At 59.4% G+C, this 19,023-nt stretch overlaps 3 protein-coding genes across 3 annotated transcripts in view; 1 reads left to right on the plus strand and 2 right to left on the minus strand.

Annotated features, from left to right (window-relative positions):
- Window positions 1-165: 165 nt before the first annotated feature.
- Window positions 166-10,276, plus strand: FAM83E (family with sequence similarity 83 member E). The gene is made up of 5 exons (XM_045531259.1): window positions 166-2,059; window positions 3,125-3,292; window positions 3,621-3,745; window positions 7,318-7,759; window positions 9,503-10,276. The coding sequence occupies exons 1-5, from the start codon at window positions 1,586-1,588 to the stop codon at window positions 9,782-9,784; spliced, it is 1,491 nt and encodes a 496-aa protein (XP_045387215.1). The 5' UTR covers window positions 166-1,585; the 3' UTR covers window positions 9,785-10,276.
- Window positions 5,312-5,774, minus strand: SPACA4 (sperm acrosome associated 4). The gene has a single exon (XM_045531262.1). The coding sequence runs from the start codon at window positions 5,743-5,745 to the stop codon at window positions 5,362-5,364; it is 384 nt and encodes a 127-aa protein (XP_045387218.1). The 5' UTR covers window positions 5,746-5,774; the 3' UTR covers window positions 5,312-5,361.
- Window positions 10,277-10,791: 515 nt separating the features above from the next.
- The window catches only part of SULT2B1 (sulfotransferase family 2B member 1), a 36,575-nt gene continuing 28,343 nt past the window's right edge, over window positions 10,792-19,023 (minus strand). The window contains exons 4-7 of the mRNA XM_045531264.1: window positions 17,055-17,181; window positions 16,151-16,245; window positions 12,538-12,718; window positions 10,792-11,020 (exon numbers count right to left, since the gene is read on the minus strand). Coding sequence (XP_045387220.1) covers window positions 10,818-11,020; window positions 12,538-12,718; window positions 16,151-16,245; window positions 17,055-17,181 — 606 coding nt within the window. The 3' untranslated portion in view covers window positions 10,792-10,817. The remainder of the gene's footprint in view (window positions 11,021-12,537; window positions 12,719-16,150; window positions 16,246-17,054; window positions 17,182-19,023) is intronic.

Here is a 19,023-nt window from a genome sequence, read left to right on the forward strand (position 1 = left end):
GGGCAGGCAGGGCTTGGACAGGGAAGTGTAGAGGGGCGGGCAGTGGGTCCCTGGGCCAGTGCCCAATGGATGTGTGCTCAGAGCCGCGCCCCTGACCTCCCAGAGACTTGAGTTGGTCGGTCCTTCGGCCCTCCTATGTTTACACAAGGGGCTGAGTTCCCCGGATCCCAGGCAGCGCGATGAATGAGGCAAGAGGGCCGGAAGAGCCATAGAAGTAAAAGCTGGAGGTTTCCAGCGCCCGGTACTCACCTCTGAAAAGGCAAGAGAAGGACGGGATGGGGGCAGAGGGATCAGCCGGTACATGGACGGGGCCTGCGGTGGCCGGCCTGGCTCTACTTCCGTCTCTTTGCAGGGCTCCTCGTTGTGGCCGGGAGGAAGGCAGCGCCTGGGTTGCTGGGATTGGAAGGAGGAGCTGCCGGTTTGCAGGAATCGGCTCAAAGTCCCGAGGTTGAGTGGAGCCTCAAAGGGGCAGCTAAGGCTTGGGAGGCAGACAGGACGGGATACACAGTGGCCCCTGTCCAAAAAGTGGGCGGGTAGCTGGCAGGTAGGGTTTAGGCAGAAATCCAGGCTGGGCTCAGATCAGAGGACAGCCTGAAACCTCTAAGGGCTGGGACACAGCCAGGGGCGGCCACCTGCGGAACAGTGCCTGGCTAGTGCCCTCAAATCGAGATGGGCTGTCGAGATCACGGGCCAATTCCGTAGTGATGAAAACCCCCATAGAGCACGTCACCCTCCACTGCAGCAGCCTAGGAGGACGAGTGTCCGCGGAGTAGGGTTCCAGATTGACGGGAGGGGTGGGGTCGCCGAGGCTTCGGGCTGGAGCGTGTTCCTCCAAGGCTGAGAGAGCCGGTGCAATGGGGACGTGTCCCGGAGAGTCTGCCGGTGAGAGCTGCTGAGCCTGCTGGCTGGCCGGCCAAAAACTCCCCGGGACAGATTCAGCTGGAGACGGCGGTCAGATCGTGAGATTGTCAGTCAAAAGCAATCGGCGTTTGCCAGACAGTGGCAAAAAGAGTCAGTCTTGCTGTTGACCAGGGGCAAACAAGCAGCCTTCAGTTAGGGACATTTGAGTGGACACAGGCAGACAGTCTGTGTCCTGGAAGTGGGCAGTCAGCCGGGCTTTCGGCCAGGGCAGGCGGGTGGTCAGCCTGGCCAAGTGCAGGACAGCTGAAGGTCCCCAGGGGCATTGTGTGACCAGCAGGCTGGAGGTTGTGTGACTGAGCAGAGATGACCTTCTAATGGGTCACACAGTTGGAGATGGTGTCAGGGGGTCAGCCTGACCAGCAGGGACAGCTGGCAGGAAGGTGAGGGACGCCAGCCAGGCATGGTGGTAGCTGGCGGCCGGCAGGTAGTTGGTTTGAGCAGCCTGGGGTATCCAGCGATCAGTCCTTTGGGCAGTCTGACTGTCAGGACAGTGAGTCAGGGACAGCCACAGGGAGCCATTTGGACTTCTATGGGGCCACCCTGGAGGCCTCTGATGGCCACATAGAATCTGCCTGTCAGGAGACCCCCAGATGGTCAGTCCCCCAAAGACAGCCAGACCCTCAGGGACCCAGCCTGTGATAGTCCTCCTACCCGAGTGGCCCCAATGGCAGCCTCCCAGCTAGCAGCGCTGGAAGGAGAGGAGTCCGGGGCTGGGGTGCTGCCCCTGACCGAGGCCAGCCCCGGCTTCCTGTACTCCGAGGGCCAGCGGCTGGCCCTGGAGGCTCTGCTGAGCCAGGGCGCAGAGGCGTTCCAGGCCTGCGTGCAGCGTGAGGGGCTGTGGCCCTTCCTGAGCGGGAATGAAGTCCAGGGCTTGGCAGCAGCAGCTGAAGATTGGCCAGTAGCCAAGCCGGAGCCCAGCGGGGCAGCAGAGGGAGCCACTGCCACCGAGGAGGACGTGGGCAGCCTGACCTACTGGCCCGGGCAGTCGGAGCAGCCAGCGCCTGTCCTGCGGCTGGGCTGGCCGGTGGACTCGGCCTGGAAGGGTATCACCCGGGCACAGCTGTATACCCAGCCCCCTGCAGAGGGCCACCCGCCCCTCAAGGAGCTGGTGCGCCAGGAGATCCAGGCTGCCCACAAGGTGGGTGCCTCGGGGCCGGACGTCCGTTCCCCAGACCTGGTCATCCACACGAGCCAGCTCCTGGGACTGGGACCCAGGCGTCTCTCCCTTGTCCTCCCGGGACTTACAAGTACCCTCAGGACCTGAGTCCACGTCCCCCATGACCTATAACCCGGGAGTCCACACTTTGCAGGACCCAGGTGTCCACGATCCCAGGCCTCATCCTCCCCTCTCAGGTCTGGGCGCCCATACCCTCTCCCCAAGAACTGGGTGCCCTTGGCCATCCCCATGCCCCTTGAACCTAATTATGATCCCCCAGTGTCAGTCAGCGCCTCCATCCGCCAACACCAGGCCGGGCTCTCCAGCCTCCCGGGGCGGGTGCAGGTGTCCCCTGCAGCCATGGCTCTGTCCCTCACAGTCTCAGTGTCTGTGTTAATGTGCGTAATCCTCCAAGAGCCCTGGGAGGGCAGGACAGTTATGCCATTGAGGAGATGGAGAAACTGAGGCAAGGCATGGTGAAATGTATTGCCTGTAAGCAGCTGAGTGGGGATTTGAACCCAGGCCGTCTGGCTGGTGGGTCAGGATTTGTCACCACTGCTTTATTCTGCCTGCAAGATCCAGGTTCTCAGCACCCCAAAGCTCACCTCAGTGGCCTGGCAGGTCACCCCTCCCACCCCCAGCACCCAGGACACTCCCGAGGCCCCAGAAGTGCAGTGACCTACCCACAGTGCCCTGCAAGGGCATCCAGCCACTGACCCTGGAGCCAGGCTGCCGTGGACATTTGGGCATCATAGTGTCACAGATCAAGGGACACCGTTCCTGGTTGTAGACATGATTTACAATGACAGTTTTCCAGCAGTTCGGGGCTGGGGAGCTGCAGGAGGGGCTACCTTTTCCTCATTCACATACAGGCACCGACCGGCTCCCCTTCAGCCCCCCTGAACACCCCACGGAGGCCGGGCCCTTAAACTCCTGGCACTCAGAGCACCATACCCCAGTCCCCGACGTCAGGGCCCCCAGACCCTCTGATTATCCCCAAACCCAAGGCTCCATCTGCATGTCCACATCCCCTCTCCCTGCCCCCAGCTGGTGGCCGTGGTCATGGATGTCTTCACTGACCCAGACCTGCTTTCGGACTTGGTGGCGGCCGCCACGCGCCGCTGGGTACCTGTCTACCTGCTCCTGGACCGCCAGCAGCTGCCCGCCTTCCTGGCACTGGCCCAGCAGCTGGGGCTGAACCCCTGGGCTACAGAGGTAGGTGCCGGGCCAGAGGGACCCATGAGTCTCCATTCCCCTGGCCTGGGGGTAGCTGGGACAGGGCCTTCCGGGGCGGCGGGGGGGGTCTGAGGTCATGAGATGGATACCAGCTGAGATGGTCCCTGAGATCTAATGCCAGTGGCTGCAGGGGTGGATGTTCCCACGGGGTCTTGAACCATTGAGTTTGGGGTGTCTCTAACAGATGCCTGAGGCTCTGGGGAAGCCGGGACAGGCACTTCTACGGAGTCATGGGTCACCCAGGTAGAACCAGCCTGAAGAGACCCCTGAGCAGGGGTGTGCCCTCCTCACCCCCACTCCCCACCAGAACCTGGACATCCGCGTTGTGCGGGGCTGCAGTTTCCAGAGTCGCTGGCGACGGCAGGTGAGCGGTAACGTGCGGGAGAAGTTTGTGCTGCTTGACGGTGACAGGGTCATCTCAGGATCCTACAGGTATGGCCCCACCACCACCCTGACGCCTCCCGGTGTCCTGTACCCAACTCTCCCTCAGTGTGCTAGACAACAGCTGGCATCCCCTTTCTCGGCCTCTCTTTCCTCATCTGTAAAATGGGTCTAAAACACCCTTCCCTGGAGAGGAGACATCGTGCAGCAGAGCGGGCTTGGGCCTGGAGCCAGGCTTGCCTGGGTGCCGGCACCGGCCCTGCTGCTGGCCTGGAGTGGCTTTGGCAAGTCTTTCTCTCTCTGACCTTGTGTTTCCTTATCTGGAAAACTGGGCCCGCAGTTTGGCGGCTGAGGGTTCAAACCCAGGAGGACGTGGATTGGAGCCTAAGCTCTGTCTGGGTCAGTAACTTCACCTCTCTGAATGTCTGTGAAAAAGGAAGAGCCGGTGTCAAATGGCCTGGCCCACAGATGGGCTCACGTCCCTCCTTTCCTTTCTTCGGGGTCCGACTAACCCCAAACCCTGGCTCAGCCATTGCTGAGCCCTCAGACACTGGGCTGGTGCTTCCCCCATTCTCAGCCTGTTTCCCCATCTGGAAAGTGCGTTTAATCACAGCACCTACCTCACAGGGTCACCGCGCCACGGTGGGGTGAGGTGGGGTGTGGACTCTGGGGCCAGGCAGCCTGGGTTCAGATCCTAGCTCTGCCAGTTGCTAGCTGTGTGACTTTGGGCAACGTGCTTCACCTCTCTGTGCCTCAGTTTTCCCCTCTACAGAGCAGGCTGATTTGGTTAGTCCCTCTAGAACAAGGTTTCCCGACAGAGGTAGCAGACACATTTTGGACTGGAAGATTCTCTGTTGTGGGGGGCTGTTGTGTGCGTGGTAGGGTGCTGAGCCGAACCTTCAGCCTCAACCCGGCAGATGTGGGTAGCATCACACCCCCGCCACCCGCCATAACCCTCTCTGCGAATTATGACAACTGAAAAAGTCTCCAGACATTGCCAGATGTCCCCTGGAGAGCAGAGTGGCCGGCTGAGAACCACTGCTCCAGCCCAGTGGTTTTCACCCTCGGGTGGGCACCTGAACCACCAGGGGGACTTGTTAGAACACAGCTTGGGGGCCCCCTCTCCATTCATACTGCCCAGGACAGAGCCCAGGAATCTGCATTTCCAGAAAGTGCCCAGTTGATGCTGATCCTGCCCCCACTTTGAGAACTGCTAGCGCTGAGACCGGGATGTTTTGAAGAGAATCTACCATCCCAGCTTGGTGTGAGGATTCGGTGCGATAGTGGTGCCCGGCACATAACATCCAAAGTGCTCTGCAAATGTCAGCTGTCATTTATTATTAGTTATATATTTTTTAACACATTTCATCGAGTCTAAGGTGTAACCCATGGAAAGAAACATCCCAATGAAAATGTGAGAAGATCTGAGGCTAAGAACCAATGGAATACAGTAGTGTGACCAAACCCAGGGACTGTCCCCCACTGTCAAATCAGGCCTGAGAGTGCTTCACCGAGCACCGGGCTCCTGGCGGACAGCCCTGGAATGGATGAAACCAGGGTCACGAGAGGTTGTGCAGGGCCTCAGGCCGTTTAATGGGGGAGGGAGGTGGGGGCACGGGGAGCGGCAGAGCGGGGAGACCAGTCCCAGGCCCTGCCCTCCCTGTTGGTCAAAGCACGCGGTGAGGAAGCAGCAAGCCCAGCCCCAGCGCCAGGCTGGCGGCGGTCCCTGCTGTCCGACTGCCCTCGTGGCCGGGGGCATCGTTACACAGGTTGCCGATGCAGCAGATGGAGATGAGGCTGTAGGTGACGCCCTTGTAGGAGACGGGCTCCTCGTGGCCACAGCTGGTGGAGTGCACACAGCCCTTGTTGATGATCGGACCGGTGCTTGGGGCGACCCCGTGGCCCGTGTAGCAGTTCTCGTCTTCGCCGCAGCGCATGAGGGTGGCAGGGCAGTGTGTGGAGTCGGTGAGCTCACAGAAAAAGCATTCCTTGACATCCGTGGTGCCCAGGGGCAGAGTCATCACCAGAAGCAGCAGCCAACCGAGGACCATGGTGGCCTGGCAGCGTAGACGGTGCCCGAGCCAGGCCGTGGGCTTCTTGGACCTCCTGGAACCACTGAATGAGTGACCTCCCGGAACTGCCCCCACCCACGCGACGTTTGCCCCTTGTTTGGGCCTCCCAGGGTCAGCACTTGGAATGTCTTTGGTTCCCTGCTCTGTGTCCCTCTCCGAGTCTTAGGGACAGAGACGAGCCAGCAGCCGCTGCCAGACAAGAGTCTGTGGAGTGGAATGAGGTGACCTCACAGACCCCTCAGGGTTCCCACTGGCTGCTCAGGGTGAGGTCACAGGTGGGGGAAAGGGTGTCACAATCCAGAGGACTCCGCCACCCTGCCAAGGCAAAGATGCTCTGAACACCCTGACGAGCCGGCCGCGGGCTTGTGCGTTCTCCTGCGTGCTGCCCCGCCGCCCCACCGCCCCGCCGAGGGCTTGACTTCAGCCTCACACTTTCCACAGTGACCCCATTTTCCTGTTGGGCAAACTGAGGCTCGGAAAGGGAGAGTGACGTGTCTGAGGTCCCTGAGCCAGGATTCAGGCTTGGGTTCATTTAATCCCAAAGAGGCTGGGAGAGAAGAGGACGTTTACTGAGCACTTGCTAAGATGTATGTGCTAAGATCTATGCTGGATGCTTTAAATAACTGCTGTGAAAATGGGGACAGGCAGGGCACTGGCCCCTACACTCGCCGCTCTTAGTCCTGGCCATGTGCAGGGAGCTCGATCCCCACTTGAATCTTCCTACGTTTAGGTCCATATCACAGATGAGCAGACTGAGGCACGGAGCAGGAACGCCCAGAGCTTGGCACACAGCAAGCGCTTAATAAGTGGCAGTTATTATAGGAAGCAGCGGAGTCTTTTTTTTTTTGGCCCAAAAGTCCAAGGACAGTGGAATCTTTTTTTTTTTTTTTTTGAGACAGTCTTGCTCTGTTGCCTGGGCTAGAGTGCAGTGGCGTCAGCCTAGCTCACAGCAACCTCAAACTCCTGGGCTCAAGCGATCCTCCTGCCTCAGCCTCCCGAGTAGCTGAGACTACAGGCATGTGCCACTGTGCCTGGCTAACTTTTTCTATATATGTTTTTAGCTGTCCAGATTATGTCTTTTTTTTTAGTAGAGATGGGGGTCTTGCTCTTGCTCAGGCTGGTCTCGAACTCCTGACCTCGAGTGATCCTCCTGCCTCGGCCTCCCAGAGTGCTAGGATTATAGGCGTGAGCCACCGCGCCCAGCTGACAGTGGAGTCTTAAGACAGTCCCTGTGGATGTCAGGAAACTAACCCCATCTCTTTCCAGAGGAGGAGACTGAGGTAGTGAAGTCCTCAGTGGGGACTGGGCAGAGCCTGGGTTTGTACCGCGGTCAGATTCCAGATGATACTATAAGTATCTTAACTCAGGTTGTCCTCACTCAACTCTCCGGGGTAGGTACTTGGTTGTTCCCATTCTACAGAGGGGGAAGCTGAGGCCCGAGAGGTCAGGACTTGCCTGAGGTCAGACAGCCGACCCTGGGACCCAGCTGGGGGCCAGGCTGGGCCCCTTGGGGCTGTGCAGAGACCCTGACCCCCACTGCGTGGCCCCCAGCTTCACATGGAGCGACGCACGCCTGCACCGAGGCCTGGTGACCCTGCTGACCGGGGAAATCGTCGATGCCTTCAGCCTTGAGTTCCGGACACTGTACGCGGCCTCCTGGCCTCTCCTACCCGCACCCCCTCAGGGCCCCTTGGTCAGCGTCAGGGGGGGCCTGCAGCTGGCCCGCAGCCCGCATCGCGTGGCCCACCGACGCTCTGTGGCCCCCGCGTCACCTCCACCACCTGATGGCCCCCTGGCCCAGCGCCTGGCTGCTTGTCACATCTTCAAGGGAGACAGGAAGGAGTCCGCTGCCCCACCGGGGCCAGCACTCAGTGACATCCTAAGGAGCATACAGCGTGGCCGCACCCCCAGTGGCCCCCCGGCCAGGCCCAGCCGCTCCCTATGGGACCTGAGCCGCCTGTCCCAGCTGTCGGGCTCCAGCGACGACGACAAGGTGAGACCTAGTGGCTGCTGCTGGAACAGGATGGAGGCAGCTGAGGCCCAGAGAGGGGAAGGCACTTGCTCACAGTCACACAGCCGGGCTCCAGGGCTCTGCTCCCAGCACAGGGGCAGGAAGCTGCAGACCTGCTCTCCCGAACTCATAGTTGCCTTCCCCACTTCCTGTACCCCGCGGCATGCTGGGCAGAGGGTGATGGGTGGCAGGGGCAGAGATCCAGGATCCCTGGGTGCTAATCCTGCCGTGACACAGCAGTTCAGGGGCCGGAGCCCAGGACTTGCCCTCTCTGACCCTCAGTGTTCGCACCTAGGAAATGGGCTGAGCAACGGCGCTCCGTCTCGGTTTGGTTAGGACTCCGTGAGGATGAATGAAAGAGAATGATCATAATAACAACGAAAAATTCCCCAGATGGAATTTATTTTTATCTATTTCATGGCATCCTCATCCCAGGCCAGGGCGGCCACACTCTCATGACGCCCGTGTTCATGGACGGGAAAGCGGAGGGTCAGAGAGGTCAAGTCACTCGCCCGAGGTGGAGACAACGACCTGTTGCAGGCACCTTGCCGCAGGCCGGCCCCCACCCCAGAACTTGTGCAGAGGGGGTTCAGCTTAACCATTGCCACAGCCCTGGGAAGTGGGTGTCATCACAGCCCTGCACCCACCCGCTTCTCAGATGGGGAAACTGAGGCGCCAGAGAGGGGTTGGAACTCAGCCCTGGCTGCCTCCCAAGTGGGGCTTTTAAATGCCCTGCTTGCTCCCGGCTTCCCGGATTTGAGTGCCTTGGGGGTTCTGGGGAGAGGGAAGGGATTAGGAGGGCTCAGAGGGATCTCTCACCCCATCCCCCAGCTGTTTAGACGAGGGGTTCTGGCAGAGCCTGTTCCAATTCACTCGGGCCGGGCAGGCGACTTTTTCTCTCCCAGCCTCAGCTTCCTTGGCTGCAAAGCGGGCTGCTGGGAGGGTGGGAGCAGAGCCACGTGGGGGAAGCTGGTGGACTCACCCAGGTGCAAGCCGGCCTGGGGTACAGTCCTCCGTGAGCTGTGTCCCCCCCAGCCTCAGTTTCCCCATAGCTAAGTGGGAGCTGGAGGCAGGCTCCCCTGAGGGTGAGGGAGCCGTGCCCAGGGAGCTGCTTCCCTCGGGCCCTGGCAGTTAAGGCTCCAGCACCTAGGGGAGGGGACGGGCAGGGGCAAGGTCCTTGCCCCCACCTGCTCCCAAGCCACCCTCACCCCCATCCACTCCCTGGGCAAATATTTGCTCCCCCAGGGCAGCTGCCAGCTGCTTCTGGTTCCTCCCCAGCTGCGAAGCCACAGGTGGGGACATGGATCCTCACCTCCTCTGTGGGTTTGGGGGTCCCAGGGCACCCCCTCACTCCCCTCCTGGTTCTAAAGGCTCAAGGGCCTTTTCATCCCCCTTCGGAGTTTCCTGACCCCATCCTCCTCCCTCCATCCTCCTCTACATCTCTCCTCCCATCTCTCCTCCTCCCCACCCCTCCTCCTCCCTCTCCTTTCACCTCCCACTCTCTTCTCATCTCCCTCCTGCCCCCTTCCCCCTCCTGAACCCCTCCCCTCGGGTCTGACCTGCTCCCTCACCTCCTCACCTCCTCACCTCCCTCTCTGCTCCCCCCTCCCTCCCATCCTCCATCTCTCTCCACCTCTCTTGCCCCCTCCATCCACTCCCCCCTCCCTCCCTCAGTGACTCTGAGCCCGCAGGAGCCTCCTCTCACCTCCCTCTTTCCCTCCACAGCTCCAGAAGTCCTGGGGCTCCAGGGACACCCCAGCCAAGGCCCTGATGCGGCAGCGGGGCACTGGAGGGGGCCCCTGGGCCGAGGCCGACAGCCGTCCTCCTCCACTGGCCTGGTCCCAGCCCTGGGGTGGTCCCCTGCCCCTCATCCCTCCGCGCCGCCTCCACTATCTGTCCCCAGGCCCGAGGAGGTTGGGTGAAGATGCTGCATCCAAACTCCCAGAGCCCAGAGGCATCCGGCAGCCAGACTGGGGCCCCCGCGCAGGACTTGGGGGACAGCCCTGACAGGAGCCCGGGCCACACTCGGCTGCCCACCGAGGAAAGCTGGATGACATGTCAGCTCAGAGCCCCGGGCCTCAGCTGGCCTCGCCGTTGGGCCTTGGTATCTGGGAAATGGAAGGGACTTTTTTCACTTGTTCTAGAACTTGGGCAAACCCAGTGCCCAACCTGGACCTCAGTGTCACAGTTCAGAAAATGCCAAACAGGCAGGAAGTGAAGTCTCCACCAGCTGCGGATCCTAAACAGCCCGCATGCTGCTGGGGGGTCCGGACTTCTCTGGGGAGGGGCCTGGCCTGGCTGAGTGGCCCCCTTGCTGGAATCGTTGGGGGCCAAGGTGGGGAAGCCCTGGAACAAAAGGGGACGCTCCCGGCACCCACCATGCTCAGGAGCTGTGGGTAAACTGAGTCGAGGATCTGAACAATGAGGGGCTGGAAAGTTGTGGGGACACAGCTGCCAGGGGTGGGCCATGGGGAGGGACTGGGTGGGCAGTGGAACTGTTTGTGGGCGCTAAGGGGGTGGGTCTGCTGGAGCTCCCCTTTCCTTATTCTCAGAATAAAATGTGCATTTTGGCATGAAAATGGTCAGCCTGATCAACAAACCTAGAGTCCAGGCCCCAGCACCTCCTCCCTCAGACCCGGGGGTCCCCAGCACCTCCTCCCTCAGACCAGGGGGTCCCCAGCGCCTCCTCCCTCAGACCCGGGGGTCCCCAGCTCCTCCTCCCTCAGACCCGGGGGTCCCCAGCCCCTCCTCCCTCAGACCCGGGGTCCCCAGCCCCTCCTCCCTCAGACCGGGCAGTCGGGGCAGCCCCCTCCCTGGGCAAGTGATGCCCAGCGCTGGGCTCCGGCAGCACCTTTGCCTCCGGGTGGGGCTCCTGAGTCACGGACCAGCTGGCACCTGTTCTGGAAGAGGCCCTGCCCTCCCAAGGCCCGGGGTGCGACTGCGGGGGTCCCCACCCCAGCCCCCGGGCCCCCACGTCTCACCACCTCCACGGCGCGTCAAGGAACCCGGGCAGGCAGGAGTGATATATTTATTCTCAGGGTCACGGGTGGGGGGACTCAGAGGCCTGGCCGGGCCTGGGGCTGGGCTGGGGGCTGGGCTCCGGGTTGGGATCCGGGAGGGCGTCCTCCTCCCGGGCCTTGTCCCACGGGAAGGTCGGCATCCCCCGCATCTGCTCGCGGTAGACTCGATCGAAGGCTTCGCTCTGCGCCACCGTGAAGTGGTTCTTCCAGTCACCGGAGACCCCTGGAGCGGGGAGGGACGAGGGGTGAGCATCACCCCCACCCCGCACCCCACCTCCTGGCCTTTGCCTGAAACACAGTGCTCCCGCCACCCACTCTCGTCACCTGCATGTCGCCCCCTCTGCCACCTACGATGACTCTCCTCCAGTCACCTGGCCTGAGCCCTGGCACCATTCTCACCTCCTCCTGCCCCTGGATCCCCCATCATCCCCAGAGCAGACCTCCTGCCAGTCCTCCCCTCATCCCCACCCCTTAAATCCCCCTCTCACCCAGCATCCAACAGCCTTTACGGCCCCCGGTCACCTCCCTGCCAGGACAGGGCTTCCTCACCCAGGGCTCCCCCAACGCCCTACACCCCTCCATGACGGGGCTGCCTGGAGGGACCCCTCCCCTGCAGGCCCCTCGTGCCAGGCTTCGTGGAGACCCTCACGCAAGCCAGCTCCCAGCTGTGTGCCCTGGGACCTCTCCCGGCTCCAGGCTTATCTCATCACCAGGCGGCCATCTGGGGCCATATAGGGCGTCACCCCTTACCTGGAAACCTGGGGCCAGCGGCACTTAGCAAGTGCTCGTGCCACATATTACAAGACACCCTCAGTGAAGTCCTGGGGGGTGTCTGAATAGCAACCCCCGCTACGTCCACTCGCTAATCCCAGAGCCTGTGAATATGTGACCTGCTGTGGCCAAAAGGACTTTGCACATGTGATTAAGCTAAAGACCCTGAGAGGAGGAGGTCATCCTGGGCTGTCCAGGTGGGCCCCATGTCCCAGGGGGAGGCCGGAGAGCCAGAGTCAGAGACTAGAACACGCTTTGCTGCTGGCGTTGCAGATGGAGGAAGATGTCAGGGCCACAAATACGTGTGGCTCAAAAACTGAAAAGGCAGGGCAAGCGGTTCTCCTCGAGAGCCCCCCCCAAGGAAAACATTCCTAGTCACCTTGATTTTAGCACAGTGAGACCGATTTCCAACTTCTGACCTCCAGAAGTGTAGGAGAATAAATGTGTGTTGTTTTGAGCCACAAAGTTGGTGGTATTTTTTTTTTTTTACAGTCCAGGTCTCACTATCTTGCCCAGGCTGGTCTTGGACTCCTGAATTCAAGCGATCATCCCGCCTCGGCCTCCCAAAGTGCTGGGATTACAGGCCCGGCACTGTGGCATTTTGTTGCAGCAGGAACAGGAAACCAATATCCTCCCACCCCCGCTCCGTAATGCAGCACTTGAATATTTCTGCAGTGAACGTGAACGTGAAGGAAGATGCGTGCAGACTCTAAATAGTCTCACGGCGGCTGGGATCTGGCTTTGGCAGGACACGTGGATGTTTTGCTCCCATTGGGAGCTCTCCGGGTGCAAATGGAAAGCCCTGGGTGGCAGGCACGTGTGCCAGGCCAGCGCTAAGCCCTGTGCATGGCGTTAACCTGGGCCTACAGTGACTCTGTTCACCCTCATGTTACAGTTGGAGAAAATGAGGCACAGAGAGGTTAAGTAACTCGCCCAAGTCACACAGCAGTGACCTGGTGGGCTCCGCACCTTTCCGAAGGAAGGCCCCCTGGCGGTGGTCCAGCAGGCTGGGGGGCAGCAGTGTGTAGTTGGACATGGTGTTGGCCTTCATGGCCCCGAAGGTCGAGTGTGCCAGGACGGAGCCCAGCGCCTCCTCGCTTAGCGGCCGGCCCAGGAACTCGCAGACGCGCTCCACAGAGCCCCGGAGGTCCTGGGGACAGGGGGGAGGCGTCAGTGGGGGAGGGCCCCTGGCTGAGGAAGGAGCTTGGGACCCAGAGTCTGGGTGTCTGGGTCCCAACCCCGCGCTGACAGGGGGACTCTGCCTCTTCCCTCAGTTTTCCCACCTCCACGCTGAGGGCTTGGGGAGGGTTGTGGGGGGAGGGTAGGGGTGGGGCTGGGGCAGAGGCCAGTTCAGCACTTTGTTTGGGTTAGAAACAGGCCTTGGCCAGTCTGGGCTGCAAACCTGGCCCTCCCCTGGGGCTCCATCTCGGGGCGTCCCCACCATTCACCCCATCACAGGGCCAGACTCCTGGGCCTGGCCTTCCCACTCCTTGTCCGCCTTGCCCCCCACCCCTGTCAGTCATCAGTCCTGATCCTCCTGCCCTCGACTCCCTTTGCCGTGTCCCCTCCTCTGTGTCCCCACAGCCCCAGCACTGGCTCAGGCCTCGTCCTCTCCATCCCGGACCCTCGGCCCAGCCTCCTCCCCAGCTTCTCTGCCTCCAGCTCGTCCCGCACCCCAAGCTGACCCTGCTCCTCCAGCTCCCAACTCTCCCATGGCTCCCTACTGCCCTGGGACAGAGTCCCAGCTCCCAGGCCTGACTTTCAGGGACAGGTGTGGTCTGGCTTTGGCATGGGACTGCCAGAAAGGCCCTTTGCCACTGCTGTAGCTCAAATATTGCCTTCCCCATGACAGTGACGGTTCAAGGCACTATAGATTGAGCACCTACTGTGTACCAAGCTCTGGCCCAAGCCCCACATGTAGATCTGTGCCTATCCTGCCATCAGCTTTGCAAGGGAAGTGTCATTATCCCATTGGGTAAATGGAGGCCCAGAGAGGGGAAGACACTTGTCCAAAGCCACACAGCCAGGGAGGTGCTCAGGCTCAGGTCCCTGAAGCCCGCAGTCCTCCCCTCTACCTGGCTGCCGTCTGACATGCAGCACCCGGCAAAATCAGCCCCTCAGTCAGCTCCACCAACCCCACGGCCCTGATTTCCCAGGTCATTCCTGGTTTCATAATCTCCCATCCCGTTATCCTCCTGAACCACTGACGTGTCCCAGAAACTCTAACGTGTGGGCGGCGCCTCACACCCAGGGGCTGCCCAGAAGCTCGGTTAGGCTGCGTGGCCCAGTTTTTGGTTTGGAGAATAAAGGTTGCTGGGAAATAGGGGGAGGAGTAATGCCGAAACCTTTTCGAGAGCTTTCTACCAAAAGAAATTTACCAGGGTGGAAAAAAAAAATAGGAAGTTTGCAGTGAAGAGCTGTGTGCCTTGGGCAAATTATCGACTCTTAAGTTATAAACCATCAGTTTGTTCCTCTATAAAATAGGGGTAATAACATTAGGGAGAGCCATATAAAATTACCACTTTTGCAAATCAAAACTGGTTGAATATTGGCATTTCATGGGGTTCAATTTTATATGCACCTCACCTGTTCCTACTTTGTGAGGATTAAATGAGGTGATTTGTGTTCGGCATTTGGCAGCAAGTGCAGGCATTTGCTATGATGGTTGTTATTACTAATCAGACAGGCCTTCGCTTGAAACCTAATCACTCTTACTTTTTTTTTTTCTTATTGAGACAGAGTCTCACTCTGTTGCCCGGGCTACAGTGCTGTGACGTCAGCCTAGCTCACAGCAACCTCAGACTCCTGGGCTCAAGTGATCCTCCTGCCTCAGCCTCCCGAGTAGCTGGGACTACAGGCATGCGCCACCATGCTAGGCTAATTTTTCTATATAATAAATTTTAGCTGTCCATATAATTTCTTTCTATTTTTAGTAGAGATGAGGTCTCGCTCTTGCTCAGGCTGGTCTCGAACTCCTGACCGTGAGCAATCCACCCGCCTCGGCCTCCCAGAGTGCTAGGATTACAGGCGTGAGCCACTGCACCCGGCCTAATCACTCTTACTTTACACACTATGGTAACATGTTGCTGTGCTTTTAAGGATGAGACTTCTGGGGGCCCCAAGAGGTTTTAAGAGGATTTTAACTGCTTTGTCTGATAACAAAGTCCAGACTCTCTACTGCAGAAAGTACTCACAAAAAGAATACGGAAAATATGTGAAGTGAACAAGAAAGGACTATGGCCTGGCACGATGGCTCACGCCTATAATCCCAGCACTTTTGGAGGCCAAGGAGGGAGGATCACTTGAGCCCAGGAGTTTGAGGCTGCAGTGAGCTATGACTGAACCATTGCACTCCAGCCTGGGCAACAGAATGATACCCTGTGTCTAAAAAAAGAAAAAAAAAAGAAGAAGGAAAGAAAGAAAGGAAGGAAGGAAAGAAAGAGAGAGAAAGAGAGACAGAAAGAAGGAAAGGAAGGAAGGAAGGACAAGAAAAGAAAGAAAGAGAAAGAAAGGAAGGAAGAAAGAAAAGAAAAAAGGAAAGGAAAGGGAAGGAAGGAAAGCAAAAGAAAGAAAGAAAGAAAGAAAAAGGAAGGAAGGAAGGAAGGAAGGAAGGAAGGAAGGAAGGAAGGAAAGAGAAGGGAAAGGGAAGGAAAGGAAAGAAATAGAGAGAGAGAGAGAGAAAGAAAGACAAGACAAGACTGTCTGAGGACACTGGTGAAGGGCCGGGTTTGGAAGCCTCCCTGGCTCTCAGCCTCTTGGAACAGACCTTGGTTAAGAACCTAGAATGGCCGGGCACGTTGACTGTGGAGGGCTCCTTCTAGAAGCCCAGCATCCTTCTTGTAGCCGAACAAGGGCATGGCCATTCTTCAAGGCCCCTTGTTCCAGAACCTTCCCTGATGGCCCCAGTGAAACGGAGTCCCTCTCCCCCATGCGCTGCCCCAGGGACGTTTGATGGGGTCCGGTGAGGATCCCAGTCTGACCTCAGAAGGCTGTTTCTTTCCGTGCTTCCCTCTGCTTTTCACATCACGACAGTCAGTCTTGTGTGATCTGACGCATCCTGTCGCCTCCCCTGCTCAGAGCAGAGCCAGAGTCCTCAAGTAGCCCGTGCTCTGCCCTCCTCTCTCACCCTCCCCTTCCCTCACCCAGCTCTGGCCACACTGGTGTCTTTACTGTCCCCAGAACACGTCAAAGAAAAAAGCCACCCCAGGGCCTTGGCACCGGCTGTTCCCTCTTCCTGGGCCACTTTCCCCCAGACATCTCCTCCTCTGGGTCTTTGCTCAAGCGTCACCTTTTCCGTGAGGCTTCCACGGACCACCGTATTTTAAGTGGTTACACAGGTCCCCTGGTCCCCCTCCCCGCTTGCCTTCCCTCCTCAGCCCTTACCCCAGCACCCGCGAGTACTTGGTGCGTCTGGCCACAGTCCGTCCCCGACTCGTGGGCTCGGGGACACCGTTCACTGCTGCACCCCAGTACCTGGCGCTCGGGCAGCAGAGTGGTCCTTGCACCCACGGGAAGGGAAGAGGGCGGGGTGTGAGCAGGTGGCACTGGGGGACGCGGGGCCCAGGTGGAGGTGGGCACTCACCTCCTGCAGCTCCTCATAGGTGATGAACAGGAAGTTCTCTTTGCCCTGCATCCGAATCCAGCCCTTAATGTGGTCGAACCAGGAGCCAAACTGCACTGCAGGCAGAGGGGCAGGTGGGGTGAGGCCGAGCTCGGGGCCACCCCACCCCACTGGGCCAGGGGGGCTGTAACTACCCCCCAACACCCCAGGTCTGCCCCTCAGAGCCGAATGCCCTCCCCCAAGCCCCCCACATCTCTGCCAAGTTCAAGGTCTCTCCCAACTGCCCCTCCCCTGGTGGCCCATCATGGGTGGCCCTCGTCTGTCTGTCTGTCCAGTCCATCAGCAGTCTGATCACCCCAACACGCTTGAATTCCCCTCCAAAGTCAGGGTCTCTGACAGGAGCAGAGAAGGGACATGTGGCTGAGGGACCCTGCCCTTCTTGGCATCTGGCGCCCCACATCCCTGTTGTCTTGTCTCTCCCTGTCTCTCTCTGTTTCTCTGTATCTATGTCTCTGTTGCTGTCTCTCTCCCTGTCTCTGTCTCTTGCTTACTCTGTGTCTCTCAGTCTCTGCCCCGACCTCTGTATCTCTCATGTCTTTCATCTTCTCTCTGTCTCTTGGTCTCTGTCTCTCTCTTTCTCTGTCTCCTGCTGTCTCCACTACTCTTTTTTTCTTTTTCAGAGACAAAGTGTCATTATGTTGTCCAGGCTGGCCTTGAACTCCTGGGCTCAAGTGATCCTCTGGCCTCGGCCTCCCGAGTAGCTGGGACTACAGGCGCAAGCCACTGTGATCGGCTCCATCACTCACTATGTCTCTCTCCTTCTCCCTCCTCTGTCCCTCTGCCATCTGGGTCCTCTGGGGGCTCCTTCCCTGCAGGGCTTGGCTCGAACCCCACCCCTCCCACTTGGCTTTGTCCTTGTCCTCACCTTCGCCTTTGAGGAAGTCCCGCAGGAACTGCTCGGGCGTGCCGGGGTCCTTCAGCTGCCCAGCAATCTTGGAGTAATGATAGAGGGAGACCACCACGTCTCGGGGGTTCCGGCCCAGGTAGATCACCTGTGTGTGGATGTTGGGGAGAGGGGAAAGGGTGTCAGACACAGGCAGGCCCCTGGCACCGGAGGATGCCTGCCCGTGACACCCCCACTTCTGACCCTGCAGCAGGAAGGACTCAAGGCAGACTTCCCAGAGGACTTCCCAGCTAATGGTAGCTCAGCTCAGCTCCTTTCATCCCAGAGGACCGAGGAGAGTTTACTCCAGCTACATTCTAGGAGGAGGGAGGGACTGTTTCTGGGCCAGGTGGAGGGACAGTTTGATTTCAGGGAGCAAAGAGGGGAGGAGGAAGGCATGGGATTCAGGACCGGGAGAGAAGAGAAGCGGGCCCCTCCTTTCGATGCCCACAGCTGACGCCCCAACCTGCTCCTCAGCCTCCCAACATGGCCCCAGAAGGTCTTTCTACAGCCAGACCTAACCCTGCCCTCCTTGCCTACAGCCCTCTGTGGCTCCCCAGGGCCCCTGGACAGAGTCCCATGCCCTGGGCCTGGCATTCGAGGCCCTGATAAACCTGATTACTGGCTGAGATCGCTCTACCAGCTTCATATTCCACAGTCACCCCTCCCCGCCCCCTCCACCCCAGCCCTTCAGACAGGTCCCTCCTACTCAGGAGGCTGAGGCAGGAGGATCGCTTGAGCCCAGGAGTTCGAGGCTGCAGCGAGCTATGATCACACCACTGCACTCCAGCCTGGGTGACAGAGACTCTGTCTCTAATATAAATAAATAAATTAAATAAATAAAATAAAACTCTAGCCACTAAGGCTCGGGTGGGCTTCCCTGGCTGGCAATACTCCTGCACATTGTCACTCATCACTGCTGGGACAAGTCAGCGCTGCCCAGGTGACTGCCCTGGGAGAAGACAGCTGGGAGCTGCTCCTGCTGTCTCCCGGGCCCTGCCCCGAGCCCCTCCCCTTAGCTGATTTTCGTCTGTAGCTTTTCTCTGTACTAAACAATAACTGTGAGGACAACAGCTTCGCTGAGCTCTGCAAAAGAGTCCTTGTAGCAAGGCCCGAGCCTGAGGCTGTCCCGGGACCCGCAGCCCCTCTCTGCTGTGTCTACAGTCACTTCCTCAGCGGCCCCACCCGGGGTTCTGGCTTTAATTAGTGCACAACATACACGCCAGGGAATTGCAAATGGATGTGGCAGCCCAGGTCCCTCCCCTCGGACCCAGACCCGTGCGTGTCCCCTTGCAGCCTCTACCCCGACATTAGACATCCAAGGGGCCACTGCAGGCATCTTCCTCCCCAGCCTGTGCCTCCCCCTCTCAGGTGACAGCGGCCCAATCCTGACAGTCGCTTCCGCCACAGCCTCAGAGTCACCCTGAGCTCATCCCTTTCTCTCACACCTATGTCCAATCTGTCAGCAAATCCTCCTGGTTCCATCTGCAAACAGACCCCAGATCCAGTCCCTTCCCCTCACCTTGGTCCATCCACTGTCACCTCCCACCTGGACCATGGCAGGTGCCTCCTCCCTGCTCTGCTCTCACCCTGCCAATCTGTCCCCCATCTGGCAGCTGAGGGCGCCTGGGAAACCTGAGCCAGCTCACATCCCTCCTCTGCTCAGAGCCCTCCCGTGGCTCCCGACTCACTCAGATGAAAGCTGAAGTCCTCACTGGGGCCCAGGTGGCCCTGCGCATTTGACCCCTCTGCCACCCCACCTCATCTCCACTCCTCTGCCGCCATCTCACCTGGTTCTGGCCACACCGGCCTCCTTGATGCTCATCAGACACATCTCGCTCACCCCAGGGCCTTTGCACAGCTCTTCCCTCTGCCTGAAATGCTCTTCCCCAGACACTTCATGGTCTTTACTCACGGGGGTCTCCCCTGACCATCAGATTTATAATTGCAA

Source organism: Lemur catta, chromosome 19, assembly GCF_020740605.2.
Source record: "Lemur catta isolate mLemCat1 chromosome 19, mLemCat1.pri, whole genome shotgun sequence".
Taxonomy (NCBI): domain Eukaryota; kingdom Metazoa; phylum Chordata; class Mammalia; order Primates; family Lemuridae; genus Lemur; species Lemur catta.

Bases quoted from the DNA above. Each gene is read 5' to 3' on its own strand.
- FAM83E (XM_045531259.1), top strand. From the start codon at position 1,586: ATGGCAGCCTCCCAGCTAGCAGCGCTGGAAGGAGAGGAGTCCGGGGCT. The intron at 3,746-7,317 runs GTATGGCCCCAC...CGTGGCCCCCAG, and splicing joins GTCATCTCAGGATCCTACAG to CTTCACATGGAGCGACGCAC. The intron at 7,760-9,502 runs GTGAGACCTAGT...TTCCCTCCACAG, and splicing joins GCTCCAGCGACGACGACAAG to CTCCAGAAGTCCTGGGGCTC.
- SPACA4 (XM_045531262.1), bottom strand. From the start codon at position 5,745: ATGGTCCTCGGTTGGCTGCTGCTTCTGGTGATGACTCTGCCCCTGGGC.